The sequence below is a fragment of the Branchiostoma belcheri genome, unplaced genomic scaffold, assembly GCF_001625305.1.
Source record: "Branchiostoma belcheri isolate BF01 breed outbred unplaced genomic scaffold, Haploidv18h27 scaffold102, whole genome shotgun sequence".
Classification (NCBI taxonomy): domain Eukaryota; kingdom Metazoa; phylum Chordata; class Leptocardii; order Amphioxiformes; family Branchiostomatidae; genus Branchiostoma; species Branchiostoma belcheri.
The window spans coordinates 987666-1008544 of NW_017802403.1; the positions used below are offsets into that span (position 1 = coordinate 987666).

General features: G+C 42.1%; 1 protein-coding gene across 1 annotated transcript in view; it reads right to left on the minus strand.

Annotated features, from left to right (window-relative positions):
* The window catches only part of LOC109474635, a 64764-nt gene extending 47597 nt beyond the window's left edge, over positions 1 to 17167 (minus strand). The window contains exons 1-17 of the mRNA XM_019774986.1: positions 17074 to 17167; positions 16229 to 16372; positions 15427 to 15608; positions 13176 to 14341; positions 12746 to 12921; positions 11863 to 12008; positions 11364 to 11468; positions 9619 to 9905; positions 8895 to 9024; positions 8058 to 8202; positions 7341 to 7543; positions 6509 to 6680; positions 5851 to 5967; positions 4771 to 5003; positions 3646 to 3780; positions 2731 to 2865; positions 112 to 283 (exon numbers count right to left, since the gene is read on the minus strand). Of these exons, the coding sequence (XP_019630545.1) occupies positions 112 to 283; positions 2731 to 2865; positions 3646 to 3780; positions 4771 to 5003; positions 5851 to 5967; positions 6509 to 6680; positions 7341 to 7543; positions 8058 to 8202; positions 8895 to 9024; positions 9619 to 9905; positions 11364 to 11468; positions 11863 to 12008; positions 12746 to 12921; positions 13176 to 14341; positions 15427 to 15608; positions 16229 to 16372; positions 17074 to 17167 (3742 nt within the window). The remainder of the gene's footprint in view (positions 1 to 111; positions 284 to 2730; positions 2866 to 3645; positions 3781 to 4770; positions 5004 to 5850; positions 5968 to 6508; positions 6681 to 7340; positions 7544 to 8057; positions 8203 to 8894; positions 9025 to 9618; positions 9906 to 11363; positions 11469 to 11862; positions 12009 to 12745; positions 12922 to 13175; positions 14342 to 15426; positions 15609 to 16228; positions 16373 to 17073) is intronic.
* Positions 17168 to 20879: the final 3712 nt, after the last annotated feature.

Consider the following 20879-nt stretch of genomic DNA (forward strand, 5'->3'; position numbering starts at 1 on the left):
TTACAGTGACATCCCTGTCTGCCGTGCTGGACTACACACCCGCTAATTATCATGCTATCATTGGTCAAACTGCTAATTGTGATTGACAGTAAGGCTAATTAATCTACTAACCTTCACAGGTGACACCGTCCCCGCTGTAACCGTTGTTACAGTGACACCCCTGCCTGCCGTGCTGGACTCCGCACCAGGCGTTTTCGTGACACTGCACCTCTCTGCATTGTATATTGTCGGTGCTCACACACTCACACACCACGTCACAGCCAACTCCCCACGACTCTCCTATCTGAAAAACAGTTAAGCAAACTTTAAGTTTACTAGAAAGGTAACATTTGCAAAGCAAATGAATAATGTTTACCTTCGCATGTGGTTTGCTCTTCTTATTTAAATACATGTACATCTATATGTATGGTCAGACAGGAGTCTACATCCTTCCTACAAAACTGCAACATTATGTAACACCAGTTACCATGGGGACAGACATCAACAAATCAGGCCATTAGCCAGGTCAGAGGTTAGTGTTTGGAACAGAAGAAGAAGAAACGTAGTAAAAACAATATGTTTTCCTTCGGTTTCTTTCGAACTGCATTTACGGTAGGCAAATATTTGCTGGTTAATATGATAAATAATTGTATTTTTCTGTAAAAAAAAAGGCATAGCCTTGATTTGAGTCGTTATACAATTTTAACGACCGCTCTATCGGACGCTTTCTTGTCCAAAAGTCTCAACCCGCACAAAATCAAAACATCTCAAGACATGCCATTTGCCCATTTTCAGCATGTTGACCACCGTCAGAGGGATACTAATTTCCTTTTTTTTTCAGAATCAGGCAAAAATCAATGCGCGTGCTAATATCATCCATAAAATTTACTTGCTGTGGCCTTACCTTGAAATATCGCCCATCTCTGCTGCATCCACACTCGTCCGCGGGGACGCACTCCTCGCCACTCCGGATGTATCCCGGCAGACACGCGCACCCCTCCGCGCACGGCCGGTCACAGCCTCGCGGGCCCTCCGGGTCGGAGCAGGTAGCAGGGCAGCCACTGGTACAGGGGGAGTACCGACTGTACTGTGGGCACTGCAAAGCTACGAAGAAAAGTACATTTTCTATCAGAAAACTTTCGTTACAAACTTCCTTTAACCAACTGTATCCGTGAAGTATGGTGAATAAGGTCACGTATCAGTTATTATGGCGGACTTACGTTCGGAAGTGATTGGTAATTACTTGATGAAGGCATGATAGAGATAAAATGTTTCCTCTGGTTAATGGCATTTTATTTTGTGAGAAATCATACGTAGTTTAATTCTGTTGATTCATATATAAAACATTAGGTTCAGTTTTATAAATCAGGGCACCCCAGCCGGTTCAAAATTTGATTCTCGTGTACTCTTGTGCTGGAGTTAAATTTAGCATCGTACTATGATTACTACTAACACTGCTGGACGTCCATGGTAATTATGTCAAGTCAAGTCAAAGTTTATTGCACAACGATTGTCACGGGTACAATGTATGACAAATAATAAGATTACTAGTTGGCATGAGTCTATTATAATGCTACATATATGGTCAACGGTTACTGTGTCTGGCAGAGTATTATAAAGAACTGCTGGCTAGAAAATTATTATGTTCAATTTACTTACGACATAGTTCCTGTGTTCTCCAGAGCAAGGGTGGCACGCCCGCATCCTTACACACATCGGCGTACGTCTCCAGATTCTCACATAGTCCCTTCACGCCTTGCCAGTGGCACATGTCAAACACACAGTCGTCGAAGTAACCCACGGGGTCGATGACGTGATGGCAGGATCGGAACGGCCCGTCAGAGAGAGTAAGGAGCCCGCAGGCTGTCTCGCCCGACACGGTGTCCTCAATCGCGTCACAACTTGGGCTGGGATGGGGCACCATCTTCTCAGGACAGCTGGAAAAGAACAATGTTTTTTACTTAATATGATGAAAGCTCATCTGTGTTGGCATTAAAATAGCGTTCCAGTATGCAATACTAATGTTTTGCATACTGCATGTCCTCTTGTGCATTTAGCCCATCTGGGCAAGAACATGCAATAAAGATTCATGTCAAATTAATGATAGTAATCATAGTAATTTTTTTTATCAATTGCTGTTTGTATAAACACCAAATTCATGACTATAAGCTTTTTTTTAGAAATATGTGTAAAGAAAGCAAAACACTATACAGTAACCCACCATTACAGATTCGAATCATGTTAATACTGTGCTACGTAATATACTATATTTTGTGGACATTTGGTGGTTGGGCCAGTTGACCAGAGCGGTGGGCCGAGTTGACCCGATTTGCAATGGGCCAACTTGGTAATGGTCCGAGTCGTCCTTATTCCTAGTTTTAAATTTTTGTTGTCCTGTGTGGCCAAAGTGCTATAGAAGTTTTGGAGTTTGGCACACCAATATATACAAGGGAAGGTGTTTGACAAATTTATATATTTTTAAAGAAATTATACAATTGCAACGAAGTTAACATATTGCACAGGTTGACTTTCTTATGCTGAGGTCACATTTCCGAACGAGAGCCCGGCCGGGCTGTTTTCATCAACGAAAAATTATATCACACAAATAGCACATTATGATTAGTTTATGAAACTGTACGCGTTCTCTTATCTTTTAGTTCGTCCTTTTCGTCCCCTAAAGCTGCCCGGCAGGGCCCCGGTTTGGAAATGTAAACTTAGCATTAGCATCGTGACTTGCCTTGACTGACTGACCAGCCAGCTAAGCCCGAAGTCATTCCAGTCCCTGGCCAGCGTGTTTCCGGATGTTAGGGAGTCGTCCATCGGGTTGCCATTCAGGATGCCGCAGAGACCTCGGGTAAGTCCGGCATACGACCCGGGAACAAACACCTGCATACAACAGTAATACATGTTTTTATTTTATTTTCCGTCATTTTTATACAGGGTGGCCCATTACGTGATTACACACTTTTCAATGGGGCCCTGTTTTACACAACAAAACACAACAGTCACATACAAATAGTAAAGTGAGATACAATAGATAAATGATAATGGCAATAATAGGAAAGAAAAAACAGTAACTAGCCAGTAACATTAATAAATAATAATAATGAAAAAAGGAAACTTTATTCCATGTTTATTCCCCGGGGGGATAAATGCATGGATGTACAAAGTACAATGTACGAGAAAGAAATGTATATATATGTACATATATATAGTGGTATCGATCTAAGTTCTGTTGGCTCCTTCTGTCTTTTTGAAACATTTAGAAACATACTTACAAAATTCATTGATAAATAATGATAGTTACAAAAAAGTACAAATTGTTCAGTCCAATTATTGTTCCGTAATGTCCAGTAAAAGATTGTTTGGTTGCAGGCTCTACCATGCTTGGCTGGTATTTGGCTACAAATAAGCAAAACACCAGCCAACAATTTAGGAGTAAACCGGCACTTTTGGGGGAGTGTCTCAAGTCAAATTTGACTCACATTTGACTAAAATTGGTTTCGAGTCGGTTAGAATAATGATGGCCGAATCTGGTCGACTGATATTTTAGACCAAATTCGGCCAGGGGATGGTCGTCAATGTGTTACTGGGCCTTAAGTGACTGACATCGTAAACAAAAAGACCGATAGCTCAAGTAGTAGCTTTTACAAAGAAAGACTTTACCATTGCGTAATGTTGTCCATCAAAGGACGCCTCTAGACCGAAATCTGCTTCCACCACGATAAAACGACCGGATATGAAGATCTTGACCTCTCCGTCTCCAAGAATGGCAGGTGGGGTGTGGTTTATGCCGTCAACCTGCAAACAATCAAAGAACCCATTTTCATTGTAAATTTAATTATCATACAGCCAACCAACCAATCAGATGTCTCCATTTCATGTTGCTTATGTTGCAAGAACGTCACCAGTGGTGAATAATAATCTCACGAGAGGTGGGTTATTGGAGAGAGAAAGTGAGTGCACTGGTTCAATGGCTAAGCAACTAAAGTACTCACCTTGCATTGAGTATAGGTCGTGAGTTTGATTCCTGACCGAGTCATATCAACGACTTAAAACCGTATATACTGCTTCTTGTGCTTAGCAATCTTTGAAATAGTGTTCAAGCATACCACTACCTGCGGACTAGCCCCCTGCTGTGTGACCCACGGGCTACGAAACGGAGATGTGTGCTGTCATATTCGACCATGCTAATGATTGCGGGGAGGACTTTAACTGTTGAGACTCACTTGTCACAGATTGCTAATCGGATCAGGAAAACATAATCACACTAGTACTCCTCAAAAGCAAAGAATACGCCAATGTTGTAGTCTAGGTACAGTAGAGGACGAAGTGCATTACTGCAGTAGATTGTCCTTTATATGACAGCGACACGTACTTTTCGGTCAATGTTTCAAGAAAATTTCCCCACTTCGGAAACTTGACAACTAAAGAAAAAAACATGCTTCTGTTAGAATTTGATAAATCAAAGCTAACTACTTATACAGCCTCATACATTTATACAATACCTAAGAAGATAGAGGAAGTTAAAAAGACCATATACGTTAGACGTTTGTATAATATTGTAATCATGTGACCTGTACTTAGCAAAGTGGGCCAAAAAAGTTCTTCATTATTATATCTTCCTAAGAAAACACAATAGATTAGCTTTAGTATCATTATGGACTAGCTCGTTAGAATCATATTTTAGTATTAGTTTGTGTATGTACCATTGTAGATTTTTTGCCATACATTGTACCAGCTACAATTGTTGAGCAATAAAGTTGATTTGATTTGATTATTATAGCTCACCTGTATGTTCCTGCCTATGATTGAGATGCTGTACCCGTGCACTTCCACGTACATCTCTCGCACGACCGCCACAGCTGGGGAGATAGACAGCGGTCGGTTCTGGATCTCTATGTTAAAGTTGACGCCGTTACTGATGTCCTTGGTGAGAGTGTACCTGCACGGACCCTGGAACTCAAACGATCTGCCGTCGAACGTGTGGTAGTGGGGGTCTCCAGTAGCTCTGCAGATGGACCCTGGTCATAGAGATTCCAAGCGTTAGGATTCTGTCCTTACATATTACATATGTTAATAAAACTAGAAAGGTAACATTTGCAAAGCAAATGCATACCGTTTGCCATCTCATATGGTCTGCTCTGTTAATTCTTCACATTTAAAAACATTCATATATATGGTGAGACAGGAGTCTAAATCTCTCCTGCTAAAAACTGCCATGGTGACAGACGTCTGGTCCAGGCCATTGACCTTATTTGTTTGGAGAAGAAGATGAAGGAGAAACAGACAATAACAATGTTTTCCTTCGATAAACATAAATATTGAAAGGTCACATTTGACGCTGTCATCAGAAAGCATCACCAGAACAGCTCTAAGATGGACGCCTCAGGGCAGGAGACTGAGAGGAAGACCGAAGGAAACATGACGAAGAACTATGGAAAAAGAAGTGCGAAGCCATGGTTTCACTCTTGACGAGGCACCAAAGATGGCAGCTGACCTGGCCAGATGGAAGAGATACTTTCTGCTTTAAGAGCCATGCTGGCTCAGAAGAGGTTTAAGTAAGTAGTAAGTAAGCATGCATATGTCAGGCTAGAAATCGGCAATGCTACCTTTTGACTTTGACCTTTTTTGGATCCACAATTATATATTAGGTTGACATATCTGTTAGCTACTGTCCCTGTGGTCCTTAACCATATGCAATGCATACAAAAGCTTTCTTTTTTGCATCATGTCGTTTTTTTTTTGCTCTGGGTATCATTAAATCTATTGTGACATAGATAAGTTGTAGAAGTTATATAAATATCTATTGAATGTCCTATAATGATGGTTTTTAGATTCATTTCAGAATTCGAAACTAATTGTTCTTACCTTCATCGCAGTTTGCCCCGCTCCATTGCCCGACGCACTCACAGCTGTACCCACCGTTGTCCTCTTCCGTACAGATACCACCATTTAGGCAAGGGTTGCTATTACATGGGTCGTAAACTGTAAAAAAAAACACATATCGGAGATTTTAGACGTCTATAACATATTGTAACAATTCGGAGGGGTGCCATGTATGGGCTGGTGTCAACTTAAAAGTACGCTGTGCAAGAGGAAGCTCAAGTTAAAAACAATCGTCTGTGATTAATCGTCTTTCTTTGATTAAAATCTAGTTTTGCTGTTGTGTTTTTGTAATATACTTAATACCACCTTCAATTGTAATCAATTACAATTAAGAAAGAAAATATGGAAAGGAAATGAAAAAAGAATTACAGAAGGGACGGAAGAAAGAAAGAGAGAGAGAGAGAGAAAGAAAGAACGAAAGAAAGAACGAAAGAAAGAAAGAAAGAAAGAAAGAAAGAAAGAAAGAAAGAAAGAAAGAAAGAAAGAAAGAAAGAAAGAAAAAAGATAAATATATTGAACCATTACAACCTGAACTGTAAGGACCGTGCGGAAACAGACACAAGCACGGAAACACGCACGAACAGAGACATAACAAAAACAATGCAGCTATTATTCATGAATATAATGACGGGAAACTTACATTCGCAGAACGACCCGTTGCCGACGTATCCCGGGGAGCAGTGACATCCCTGGATCCCGTCCACAGTCCCGCAGAACGCCGCGTCGTGACAGCTGATGTCCACACACTGGATGTCGTTCTTCCCGCTACACTCACACTCACGGCTACAGTCCTCCGTCCATCTGTCTCCGATCTGAACGGATGGATGGATGGATTAAGGGATGGATTAACAGATGGATGGATTGATGAATGGACGGATGAATGGTTAAACGGATGGATGAATGGATGGATGGGTGGATTAAAGGATGGATAAATGGATGGATGAATAAATGGAACACTTCAAAGTCAAATTCAAGAACGCAGTGTGTCACGGAAGGGAATATAGAATGAATATTATAAGACAATTGGCTCATGACGTCACAATCCATCATTGCGGCACACATGGGCTTTAGGGCAACTAAACTCCGAATAAGTTGCCACAAATTACACATTGAAACGGGAAGGCACAACCGCATTCTTCTCCAGAATAGACTCTGTCAATACTGTAACATGAATAGAAGATGAAAACAACACTTTATTTTAGACTGTTGACCACTTTGTATTAGCTCAGTAACTATAACACTTCGTATTAGCCTAGTATAGTACCCTTGTATGTTCCTTATGTATGTATGTCTAAGTCAAGTAGTGTACCTTTTGCCTCCACTTTTCTACATACGTTTGGTATATATGTGTCTGTTAAGTCTTGACCTGTACCTATTAGCTACTAGAGCCCCGAAGATACAGTCTGCCCCGACTACCATGTCCCAACCACGATAGACTGGATACCTGGTTAGTAAAAATGGGGATATACTACCATATAATATGTGCCGTCGTTGAAGCACCCACACTGCTCCCTCAGTACGCAGGTCTCTCCATCCAGGACATACCCAGTCTTACACTCACAACTCTCCACACACTCATTCTCACTGCAGTAGAACGGCGCCGACACGTCCGCACACGTGGCCGGGCAGGGGCTCGCGCAGGAGTTGTACTCGCTGTTGTCTGGACAGGTTAACGCTGTGAAAAGGAAAAGGTGCATACTGCATATCCCCATACATATCCTTATATCACGGCCAGCTTGCAGTGGTAACTAAACAGGTTTGTATAAAATATAGTTTTTTTAACCTCATCCAGTATCCACCTGTGCATCGAAATATTTTTAAAAAATCAACACCAAACCATGCCCAGGACAAAAGATACCATAACCGAAAGATCCGCTGCAGTACCAAGGTCAGTCACCGACATTTGACCTTGACCTTTGTCTTCCTAAGACCTACATAGATACCAAAAGTAATCATAATCCAAAAAGGCCTTTTTAACTACGCTGACGACAAGTATGCGACAACACACAGAGAGACACACACACAACGATACACACAGTTACACACACAGGCACACTCACTCACACACACACACACACACACACACACACACACACACACACACACACACACACACACACACACACACACACACAAAGAGCAAAACAATACCTCCCTGTTTAAGTAGGTAATCATTATGAAGTGCTTACGGCACAAGTCTTCGTTCCTCCAGGCACCCAGGTCGACGCCTGCTTCTATGCACGTGTCTGCGTACGCTTGCAGGTTGGCGCAAAGTGCTATGGTGTTGTCTTCGAAAATGGAGCAGACATCATATTCACAAGTTGTCCTCATAAACTGTGGAAAAGCAATAAACTTTATTGCTACAAAATCCTACACGGTATAATGTGTGGTAGTAGATTAGAATCTATTTTAAAGTTTTAACTACAGTATAGTATCTTTAATTGTATGTGCCCTATCTGCGGGACGTCCCTAACCGAAGCTAGGTACTCATTCCAATTCAAGTCAAGTGATAAAAGTTGTGTAAAGCGCCTTTCCCAAGGGCATAAGATTGGTGACATGGGTAGGATTCGAACCCGGGACCTCTTGGTCCTGAGCCGAATACCCCACAACGTTTGTTCTAACAACGTTTAGCTCGTACCGACACTCAACCCGGGGCGGGGCAAACCTATTCAAGAAACGTGACAGTGTTCCTCACCGGGAACCATTAAATTATCATTGGAGATTTCCATTTTACTGTGGTGGATTATTACACATCCAGCCAGTCAGAAAGCTATTCATTTGGCCACACACGCCTGCTAATTGTGCCTATACATGCGTCCGATTCGTACCTACTTGCAGAACGACTGTAATGTGTTGAAGAGATTAGATTTATAGCGCATTGATTATTTCGACTCCCGGCAGAGGTTGGGTTGGGTGAAAGACAAATTCCAGTGCAAAAATGAAACTCCGTTAAAAAAGCTTAAAAACCCGTTATAATACCCCCAAAACCCAAACCTCTGCTTGGAGAGTACGGACTTTCATCTTACCGCTGGGTCTATGACTTGGTGGCAGGGTGAGAAAACGCCTGTCGGGTCCGTCAGGACACTGCAGATGTCAGCCGCGATCAGCTGCAGTTCCTCGTCACAGTCGTCAGGGGGATCCGGTCTTTCTTGGCAGCTAGAGAGAATACAAACGACACATTGTATTTAGTAACTAGAGTTCCATGATCTCATATCTTCGCCAAATGATAACAGACTTTATGACTAAGAAATTGTTGATTAATCCACATGGTGCAAATAGGATCCTCAATTGCATGAATTATGTGCTGATCATAATCTACACCAAAAGACGGTCAAACTCCTGTCACTTCATCCCCAGCCCAAAAGCTGTCTACCATGGAAATTTCGTGACCCTAGCATGTCTAGATCACGAGATATCAAAACCGGAAGTTCTGTTGCAGTACCATGATAAGTCGCCAGGGGAACCGAAATCTAATCATTTCTATGCTTTATTAAGACCTACCCACCTACCAAATAAGTATCAAGACAATTCATCAAATCCTTCTTGAGTTATTGTGTTCACAAACAAACAAACAAACAAACAAACAGTGAATACATACAGCATAGTTCCCAAAGTACAACGAAATACTATGATTATAATTATACAAGTTTGTGTTCTTGGAGGACATGCTAAAACGGAAGTTTTCGAGGAAATAATTTTTTAGGGGATGGACTATATCACTAGTGGAAAGGGTGAAATCTCTGTACATACATTTCTCCCTCTTTTGGAACCCTCCAAGAGTCCCCGAAGTCGATAACGTTTCCCGCCAGTATGCCGTCCGGTGTGAGGTAGTCGTCTGCCGTGTCTCTGTTGTAGTTCCCGCAGATACCGCATGTGGCGCCCGTGTACGTGCTCGGCAGGACGACCTGCACGCGGTGCACGCCGTCAAAGGAGACCCGGAGTCCGAAGTCTGCCTCCATGGTGACGTAACGACCTACCTGCCGAACTCTGACCTCCGGGTGGGGGTTGGCCGGCAGAAGGACGAATAGACCTTCAACCTGTGTTTAAATATATAATGATATGAATCTTCATTGCATGTTCATGCCCAGATGGGCTAAATGCACAAGAGGACATGCAGTATGCAAAACATGAGTATTGCATACTGGGAGACTATATTCTGATGCTAATTGCTAGGAATTTATACATTATAACAATACTATATACTACCTATCATCTACTGTTAGTTGCCCTTTCTTCTCTCTTTTTGAAACATTTGAAAACTTAATTACATAGTTTGTCTGCTATACATTCGTTCTTGCATGACATCAAGTGTTTAAACATGTCATTTTCTTGCATATCTTGTGTAAATGTAAAATATCGAGTAATTCTTGGCGTTCATCTTTATATAATGTACAGTCAAGTAGAAAGTGTATCTCGTTTTCAACATATAAATGATTACAGAATTCGCACGTTCTATCTTTCAGAGGGGTACGGCTATGCCAGCCGGATTCTATACGTAAGGGATGGTCACTAATGCGAAGTTCACACATGGCTATACATATAACACATATAATAAAAATGAACATGTTTAAGCCATGTTCATTATTGCTAGGACAAACATATACAAGATGAATGTAGGCTAGTTTAGTATTTGGAACACACATATATTTGCAGCCTTACACGTCTGAATTGTGGCATGATACACTTTTTGAAAAATTCACCATTAAAGGTTCAACAACTCGACTGTAAAAAGGTAAAAAAAAAACAATATTCTTAAACCCATTCTCAATAACTTCTAACCTATTAGCGTCGCTATTTCGTTTTTCCGGTGCGAGAATTAAGTTGCGCCAGGCCCGCTGTATTTTAGGTAGCCTTGGTACTCGTACTATTATATTTGTATGCCGGGGCTCCCATACTGCCATAATTCTAGGAGGCTCCTAAAAAGAATGGAAACAAACAACATGGCCACGATCTGCGCTAACGCCGAGGAGTTGGCAATTTTACAACACGTTTTTGCGGCGCAACGACGTTGATCTTTTACTTCCCAAATGTCATTATTACCCACAGGTAGGCTTATAGCGCAAGAAAATGTGTAAAACAACAATGTTCAAAATTGTGAAAATCTTACACAATATGTGTAATAAGCTGTTATTTCGTGCCCCATTCAAGTATAGTATCCGAATGAATGTCTTTTCTTATGCCATTCTTTTAGAATTGTTTTCAACTCGCTTAAATGTCGCAGCTACAAAATATTATAGTTTATTTGTATTTCAAAGATTATGAATGATAAAAAATGTTTTTAAAATGTCCATTATACTGCGAATTTAAGTATTTTATCCTAAAATGTTGTAAGTAGTAATTTCAATTTAACGTATTTTTCAAAATGTAATAAAATACTAGCACGTGTAACGTGCTCGCGACTTGTGTACAAACCTCACAATTCAGCCGTGAGGCTGCCATGGGTTTTGTTTTTCAATAAACAATAAACAATATCTCTTTAACAAGTGGACACTTACTAGAACGACTTTGTTCTTCTTGAACACGATGGTGCGATCGAACACCGTGACGCACACCTCTCTGACCCAGGTGACACGAGGGTTGCTCCGCGGCTCCAGTTTTACCTGTTTACCGGTACAATCAACACATTCCATAAGGTAGTAACAGATAAATAGGCCGTGTTTATGTGAAGTCACCCAAGGCGCTTTACATGTGGTTTACCCCGAAGCCGGTTTCAAGTGGCTGCATCTGAACGCTCCAAATCACACTGAAAGCGCCTCCATGCAGTACCAAGGTCATCCACCAGGAAACCCATATTTGACCTTGACTTTCGTCTTCCTAAGACCTATCAGCATACCAAAAACATCACAATCCATGAAGGCGTTATGAAGTTATGCTGACTACAAATGTGCGGAAACACAAACACACAGACACACACACAGACACACACACAGACAGACGTGCCCAAAACAATACCTCCATTTTTGATGGAGGTAACAAACAAACAAACAAACAAACCTCCACGTCGAAGCTGGGCAGGTCCGTAGTGATGCTGGTCGGACAGGTTTTAGCCAGGGTGTAGGTGCAGTGGCCCTGGTAGTGGTGCAGCGTCCCGTCAAACGATATGAAATGCGGGTCGGCAAACGCCTGGCAGATAGCACGGTCTGGAGAGAACAACATCAAGTCAAACAGTTCACACATAACAGGGGTATAGAATTTTCTTCTTACACAACCAGTAAAGGTTCTCACCTGCTTACGTTTCGATGTTTATCAGACACCTTCCTCAGAGCTTCTAACTGGAGTTCTGCAACTCGCCGCTATTTATTGCCAAAGCAGGTGAGAACATTTACTGGCTGTGTAAGAAGAAAATTCTATACCCTAAGTATCTTTCAACCTGATGAAACTATTTATGGAGTTCACTAACAGGGTGGTAAATTTGGTAAAAGTAAGATTATTAAACTAACGAAGAATGTATGTTATCTTTGTATTACAAAACTTAACTTTGCTTTATTACAAAGTTTAACTTTGCTATGTGGAATGTGTAGTCCTTTGGTTACCTCCGGAGCAAGAGGTTGGGAGTTCAAATCCTGGCTGTTATTGCTCATCTGACATGGATGCTACTCCAAAGAGTTGCAGTACATTAGATGGAGCGTTAAACTGTGGCGCACTGTACATTTGTCGAAAAGAAATAGTGGAATGTTCCCAGCACAGTGAAACTGTAAATTTTACGCTCATGGCGTCTCTAATTTGTATATTCATGGCTTCTCCCAAAGACCCATATTCTCTGTCACGACCAGTGGAAGATCAGCTCTTTAATGATCTAAATCTAAATCTGGATCAAGATCACTTTCAATGCTTTCCATTGAATTCTGGACCGTTATTTGCGTGTAGATGTACTCACCCCAGCAGTCCGTTCCGTCCCCGGTGAAGCCAGGCCGACATCGGCACTTGTACGACCCGTGCGTGTTGATGCAGTCAGCGTCAGGGTGACAGTTGTCCAATCGCAGGTCACATTCGTTGACGTCATGGTTGAGGTCGGCTATGTCTTCGTCGATCTGGCCGTCATTGTCGTCGTCACTGGGTAATCAAATTGAAATGTCAACCAATCAATAGAGTGTGTTGAAGTGACGTCAACATGAAGGTGGGTCCAGCAAGCACGTCGGCAGAACGTACTGCACCTGCGAGAAACACCTGATGTATCGTGATGTGTCATTCCTAGAATTCTTGCGAATTGCACACAATACTGTACAATTAGGCTTTTTTTTCTCCCTGAGACGTCGCCAAAATATCCCTTAAGATTAATGGGGAAAAGTGAGATATGGGTTACTTACATTCCGTTGAGCAGTTCTTCGTCCACACGTCTGTCACAGTCATTGTCAATTCCGTCTCCAGGCACCGGCTCCATCTTCTTACAGTCTTTGGGGAAACTGGCCAGCCGGAAACCGCCAGGAAAACCTATTGAATCGTACGACGCGAACCCGTAGTAAAAGATGGAAAAGGGCACGATGGCGGAGAAATGCTTGATCTTGTGCGTGCCGTTTTTGATGTTGAGTTGCGTGGAGACCAGATCTGTACCCGGGATCTCACTCCAGACTGTACCGGCGTCGAGATCCTTCCCGTCCAGCGTCAGTCCAGCTGTCTTGTTCCCGTCGATGATGACGTTGACGTAGCTGGTGTAGGGAGAAGACGGCGAGTCGACGGTTCCGAAAGTGTAGTCGGCGGCAAACTGCTCATTAGGCGGCACGTACATCATGAACGGATCGCTGTTGACTCCGTCCGCGTCCTTTCCTTTGCTGTACTGTAACAGCATAACTGGAGCGGATGCTGTTACTAGGTGCTGCTCGTCTGAGGCGATGTCAAGCTCCCACCACTGCCCGGCGTTCATCGTACGGCTTCCCACGCCGGCTACGTCTACGTCGGTGCCGTCCTCGGAAGCGACGATGCGGAAGACATCGCCGCCGTGCCGCATAGCCAGCGGGACGGTGACGAACTTGAGCCCCCAGGTGAGGACGGGCGGAATGTGTTCCACCAGGTGGTCGCAGGCGGTGATCCCTTGCGGAACGTTGGTGCACCTGCTTCCGGACAGCAGGGACACCGGTTGGTCAGACACCACGTGGGTTCCCGTCAGGTCGGCAGTCGGCCCCCTACCCCGTATCTGCACCGCCTCAAACCGGTTCAGAGTGAACACGATGGTACTCCCCGCGTCGTAACGCCTCTCTAGGAAATACGCATCGTCCGACAACGTCACAGTCACTTTAGTTTGATTGGAGACTCCAAAAATGCCGAATTCGGAATAAAGCGTGGAGGAAATTGGCGTGTACGAAGCGACGTAGTAGTCGGTGCCGAGAACATCCACTGGGAGAGCGAGGAACCCGTCAGTCGTGGCCCTGTACTTGTTGACGCCGTAGACGATGACTTCGGATTCTGCGCTGATGTATATACCCTTTCGCGCCTTCTCGCTTGCAAATAGCTGCAGCTCTGCTGGGACGTCCACGATCTGGAATACAGGAGGAATATTGAAATCAAAATAACTTTATTGTACATTCATGCCAGGACGGGCTAGGTACAGGTCAAGACTTAACAGACACACATGCATAACAAACGTATGTAGAAAAGTGGAGACAACAGATATACTACTTGACTTAGACATACATACATAAGGAACATACAAGGGCACTATACTAGGCTAATACAAAGTGTTCTAGTTACTGAGCTAATACAGGGTGGTCAACTTCTTCTCGCTTTTTTGTACAATGGAAAAAAGTGAGAACACATCATGTTTGTGATACAGACGCATCAAAAATATAAATTCATCGTTAGCATTTAGGTGTTCAAAGTATGGGAACTTCTCTTTGATATGATTAAAAAGGACAAATATTTCATTAGAATATAAAGTACAGTCTAAAAAAATGTTGTTCATCTTCTATTCTATTCATGTTACAAATTATGAGAATCACTTGGAAAAGAAAGGTTTGACAAATTTATCAATACTTATGGTCTAAATCGGGTATTATTACTAAACATTTACCGACCCCAAACTAAAAGGCTGTATTAATTAATAGTAAACGGTGGATCATAGGTTACAAGAGGTCTGTGGCGCCCCCCCCCGTCGTCTCTGTCTATGGAGTCAATTATATTATCTGTATGACGTCACGGAAGCGGAAGATTGCTTATTCCTTGACAAAGACTGGAGTTGAACAGTCGAAAATCTGGGTGAGTCCAATTTCTTGTATTGGATATTGCAGTGAAAAGTTGTTTTATAACTAGAAAGGTAACATTTGCAAAGTAAGTGCATAATGTTAACCTTCGCATATGGTCTGCTCTGTTAATTCTCACTCAAACACATTCATATACATGTACTACTAGTATATGGTGACAGGAGCAGAGCAGACCATGGAATTGCAACATTATGTAACCCAACACCAGTCACCATGGCGACAGGCGTCAACAAATCATGTCATTGGTCAGGTCATAGGTCACTGTTTGGGGAAGAAGAAGAAGAAGAAATTGAGGAAAAACAATATGTTTTCCTTCGGCAAACATAATGACTTCTACCAACACAGAACTTATAAGATAGCCTACCACAATGGCCCCATTGACGACTGACAGCTGGTGGAAGAAGTTGACTCCCGGGGCGGAGATGGTGACTTCCACCGGGGTCGCACTGGAGGTGGTGACGAAAACCTCCAACTTCGGCGTGTCGTCAAAATTTTGAAGAAATCCAAACATGAACTCTTTCCCCTTGTTGTCTGGTCTAGTCAGGACTACCGGAAGAAGACAATGTACAGACTTAACCTTTGTGCTGTACGTGGAGCCCATATATGTATATATATATGGGTTGCACATACAGTACCATCTATACTGCACCCTGTATATGTACGAATTGGGGGTATAATTTCTCGTGCAACGTATCACACCGCAGCGAAATGCAACGAATGCAGAAGTAACTACACAACCGCAGGGCAAAACGTTAAGGGTCTATTATCGGACCTGAAAATATTGTATACAAAATTTTAGAAGGACAACGGTTTTAAGATAAGAATTAAAAAAAGCTCTTTGTAGTATGAGAGCATTTGTCTTTACTTAAAGACCACATGACTGTTTATTCGTGAGCTACCATACATAATTATTGTCATTGTTATTAGATTATAATTACATTCATTTTAAAGGAATTAAACATTTTATGATCCAGTCCCCATTCATGCATGATGACATAGACCTACCTGTCCCAGTACGCATGCAAATTAAGAAACCTGTACAAATTAAAACATGCAAATACAAAGTACTGACGGCACTCTCTGATTGGTCGAACCGCTAATTGTCATGTTCTCATTGGTTGGACAGCTAATTATGATGGACAGTTTGGAGTACTAGCAAACCGTACCTTGATCGCAATTGACTCCTTTCCAGCCAGCCTGGCAGAGACACGAGTACTCGCCGTCCGCGTCTAGACAGATGCCGTCGTTCTGACAAGGGTTGCTGAGGCATTGGTTACTGTCCTGTTCCTGTCGTTTTACTCTGTTCGCAGCTAAAAAAAAACATAGGATAGGAAATTGTATTGTTAAAAAAATCTATAAAGAAAATTGTCACAGGTAATTGTTCTATAAAGTCATCCACAACGTTGCTTCTTGCCATATAACTACACATGATTATACTACAAAACATTAAAAAAACAACAAGGGAAACTAGCGCATCCTAGCTTGGTGGGTGCCCTAGCCGTGGCTTTGACGAGGTGTTGTGTAGATGTATGTCTGTATCTACCGCCAGTCTCACATACATGTAGGCGTAATGTTGCAAGCCTGGCGTTATTTTAAAGCTACTTTCACGGTAAATGCTCCGCGGAACTTCACTTGCTAGTGCCTCCGCCTCGAACATTCTCAGCAAGGACACGTCTTGCCACTTACACTGAAGCAAATCACCCTTTCTTCCTCCATACACCACCACTTAGGAGGAAGTTCCACGCTGAAAATATTTTTTTCCTATAGAAAAACACCACTATATGGACCAAGCTATCACGTGATTGTTTCTCACATGGGTACAACCTTAATTGTGGATGATTGTTTCGAGAGAACTTACCCCAAAGCCGTGCTTTAAGCTTAAACATTTTAAGTCTAATGTCAACAAACATCTGTCCTCACTGGCTGTACAGTAACCCAAAATATTCAAGTGGCTCTCATGAGCCTTGTTTTGTGGTGAACTATTACTTTAAGTAAATAAAAGAAAACCTACGTCGATCCACTCCGAAGATGTCGTCCAGGATGTCATACCCGTGTCCTGACGTCAGACATGCGGACAGCAGCAGCCAGAAGACCAGAAGACCCATCTCCTTCTGGGGCGGTTATCTCTCAAATACTTCCAAGACGTCTATATTATCTAGACACAAAAAGTAGGAAAACTAAAAAAATAGATCTGCTACGTCAACTCGCGGTGTTTCTATGTTGAGTGGCGCCGTTAAAATACGTTTAAAACTTGCAGTGCAGGCCCACCGGGTCCATGTTTTTGTAATGTTATGTTTCAATGAATAATAATTAAAAAAAGTCAAGACCACAGCATGTTCAGAACAAAAGATACAAAAACCGAACGTTCTGCTGCAGTACCAATGTTTCATGCTCAAATAACACTCATTAATGAACAGAAGACATCTTGACAAATGCTACCAGTGATGTGGACAATACTAAGGGCAGGCAACGAGATAATTAGAAGTCATTACTTAAAGAATGGTAAAATCACAGTTTCGAAAGCCTTTGTGTAATCGTGTACTAAGTCAGATAATAACAGGATGGGTAGGTCTTGTCACGCGTCAACAGTCGGATAAAGGGACAAGCTTGCAAACGTGGCGCGGGCTTAAGGTGCTCTAACACCGGTTAATCCCGGCGTACTGTACGGGGATTACATGACGTCCTGCCGGTTGAAACTTGCGTGAGAGGAACCCTTTATATCCACGTGTTTCGGGAGACTTGATAGAATAACGCAGCGTGGCTCATCGTCGACAATTTATGCCTTTTGTACTTAAAGGTGAAGGTCTTATCGTTTAGCAAAGCAGTGGGGCCTTGTGGCGCGACGGCAGAGTGCTTGTCTCGGAACCAAGAGGTCCCGGGTTCGAGTCCTGACATGCCACCAATCTTGTGCCCTTCGAAAACGCACTTTACACGACTTTCCCAGCTTAAGTCAAAAAAAAAAATTAGTATTGCCCTGTCCTGTATTTGTTTCTAATTGTGAGACACAGCACCATAAACAGCTGCCTTTGTCCTAATATTGTACAGTTTTGTACTGTCGTAATTTCAATAAATCAAATTTGATTTAAAGCAAATCAAAGCAGGCCTACATGTACATGGTGCACGGACTTGTTGAGGGACTCGATGTGTGGAACAGAATTCACCTGTCTTGTTCGGGAGAGATGGCCACCTAGATCATTGGTGTGGTCAGATGATTATGCTAACATACGATATTTTCTTACGAAGTCACCTTCGAATAGCTGATAATTAATTTTTGACATAAAATCGTAAGAAGAGGGTTCCCGAACAATGTTATACAACCAGTTAGCTCGATTTTGCATGCCCGATTAACCCTGTATAAATGCGCATAATGTTTCTATCAGACATCTACTGTTTAGGCACATGGATGACATCCTCTGAATACCCCAAACTAGTGCGCGCGGGCGAATAAAAAAATTCCTACCAAAGAGAAAGATGCTACTACGCCACAGGAATACAAAGCTGAATTTGCGGCAATACGACATACGGCACATGCTGGCTTTTTGCAGAATTTATCAATTGACACTTTACGTATGTACTGAGTTCTTGAAACGTGGAGCTAGAATAAAATTGTTCAAGCTTTTTTCCGGCAGATTTCAAGAGTTATGTATAATGAATTTTTAACTACTACGAAGAGACAACTCTCACGATCAAATCACCACATTTAAAAGTTCTTTGAATTTACCAACATCCAATTCTTCTATGCTATCACGATCCCAGGAAAATATTGACCTAATGCTATCTACCCTCCCAAAATATGTCTGTATTGTATCGTCACTTGAATAAGAAAAAAATATGTTTTTTTTAATATTCCAACATCTAATCACAAAACGTGGTGACGGCACAATCAAGTTTTTTCAACTTATATTAATGCCGCCACCAACACAGGGGCAATACAATACTCATTTTCACCTAAGCAATGTGAGGAAAGTCGTGTAAAGTGCCTTTCCCAATGGCGCAAGATCGGTGGCATGGCAGGTCTCGAACCCGGGACCTCTAGGTTCCGAGTCAAGCACTCTGCCTCTACGCCACACGACCCCACCTAATCTGTAGTTTGCGAGGTATTGAACTCGTAAAAATATACAGGCGTTCAAGACATTCCTAAACATACCTTGAAAGCATAATTTTGATTGTGGGTAATTTTTGAACGAGGGTACGTGGCAGAATAGCATACAAACTCGCGTTGCATCCATACGCACATGTATAAAAAAATCAAATTCAAATCCTTCAAACACTTCTGGAGAAAGATCCATTTTAAAACATGCATCATATCTTCGAAAATGCCCCTTTCGTTACCAGTAGCTAAAAAAAAACATTAGACTTACTTTTCGTAGTCCCTTGTCACTTTACAAACAACGGTGTAAGTTACGTATGTCTTCGTGAGCCACAGTGTAACTTTCTCCCCTACTTCTTCAGTACTACGCGCTCTCTGTCAAGTAGCTGGTAACAGCGGAGATGATAATTAGGTTATGCAAATAAGGGAGCATCAAATGACGTTCTGCTATCTGATTGGCTACAAAACACCCTTTATGTAAACCAATTAAAGAAAAACACCCCCAAATCACTGACGACATAACAGGGTGACGTAGATGCGATGGACACGACAACATTTTTGCAGCGAACAAATGATAAAAATTATAAATGCCAATTGCAATGACTTGTAGTAAGACAGATTCTGAATTTAAAGGTAATTTTTATGTTAGAACTATAAACAAGAAACGCATTTCTATTCAAAATGTCCTACTACTTGTTTTTGCCTCTCTTGACATAAAATTAACGAATTTGAGATTCAAACAAAGATCTATCTCCTTTTAACACCACGACTAAAGCAATACATACGTCAGAATCACTGCAGTGTGAAATTATTCATTTTCTTCTCGGCAATGGTTCTTAGTCGGATTTTCTGTTAAAAAATGGTTGGTGAAAAAACATGCCAATCAAGAATCCTCTGTTACGTCAACAATGATCCTCATGTCCTTTGGCAAAAATGTGAATAATACAGTACAGAGGAAGAGGGTTAAAATGGGGTATTAGGATCAGACCTTGCCACGTCCCAAAGTGGCGAGTACAAAAAAGACTAAAAAAATGCCGGACCAAAATCCAGGCTTCCTTACAGACGTGGCACATGTAAAACCTCTGGGCGCCAGTAATAATAGGACAAAACGGGTTGGCACAGGATTCTAGAGTTGTTTGTTTGAGCCTTTGCTTTTTAATGGTGGCCCGCATGCCCTTTTCCATAGAGCGTAATTGGTCGTTGAAATTCTATGTTTTGCGTAGACGGACCGCTCTAATTCAACGTAGAGCATAATTAGCGCATTTTGCGAAGAACGTGTGTAATGCGTTGTAGCCACTTGGAATTTAACGTAAAGCGTAATCGAGAGGATTCCTGAATTCAGCGTAATACGTTGCCAGCTCTCAAAATTTAGCGTAGAGCATTGTCTGGACCCCCCTTTGATGAAATATTGAAATCGGCCTGCTGGCCACTTTTCATCGAGACTATGAGAGAAGAGAATGGATATATGCTGCAACATACAACTGCCTCTGGACTAAGAGGTTGGGAGTTCGAATCCCGGCTGTTGTCGCTCACCCGACATGCACGCTACTGGAAACGGCCGAAGTCCTTATAAGACGGGATGTTAAGCTGTTGTCATCTGTTCATTAATATTTTGCTTGTTGAAAAGAGCTAGCAAGTAGAGGGATTTCCTTTGTACGATGAGCCTGTGCGCACTATACACAGCGTCTGTCTTCTCTGTCACGACTGGTGAAAAAATTGCTCTTTTG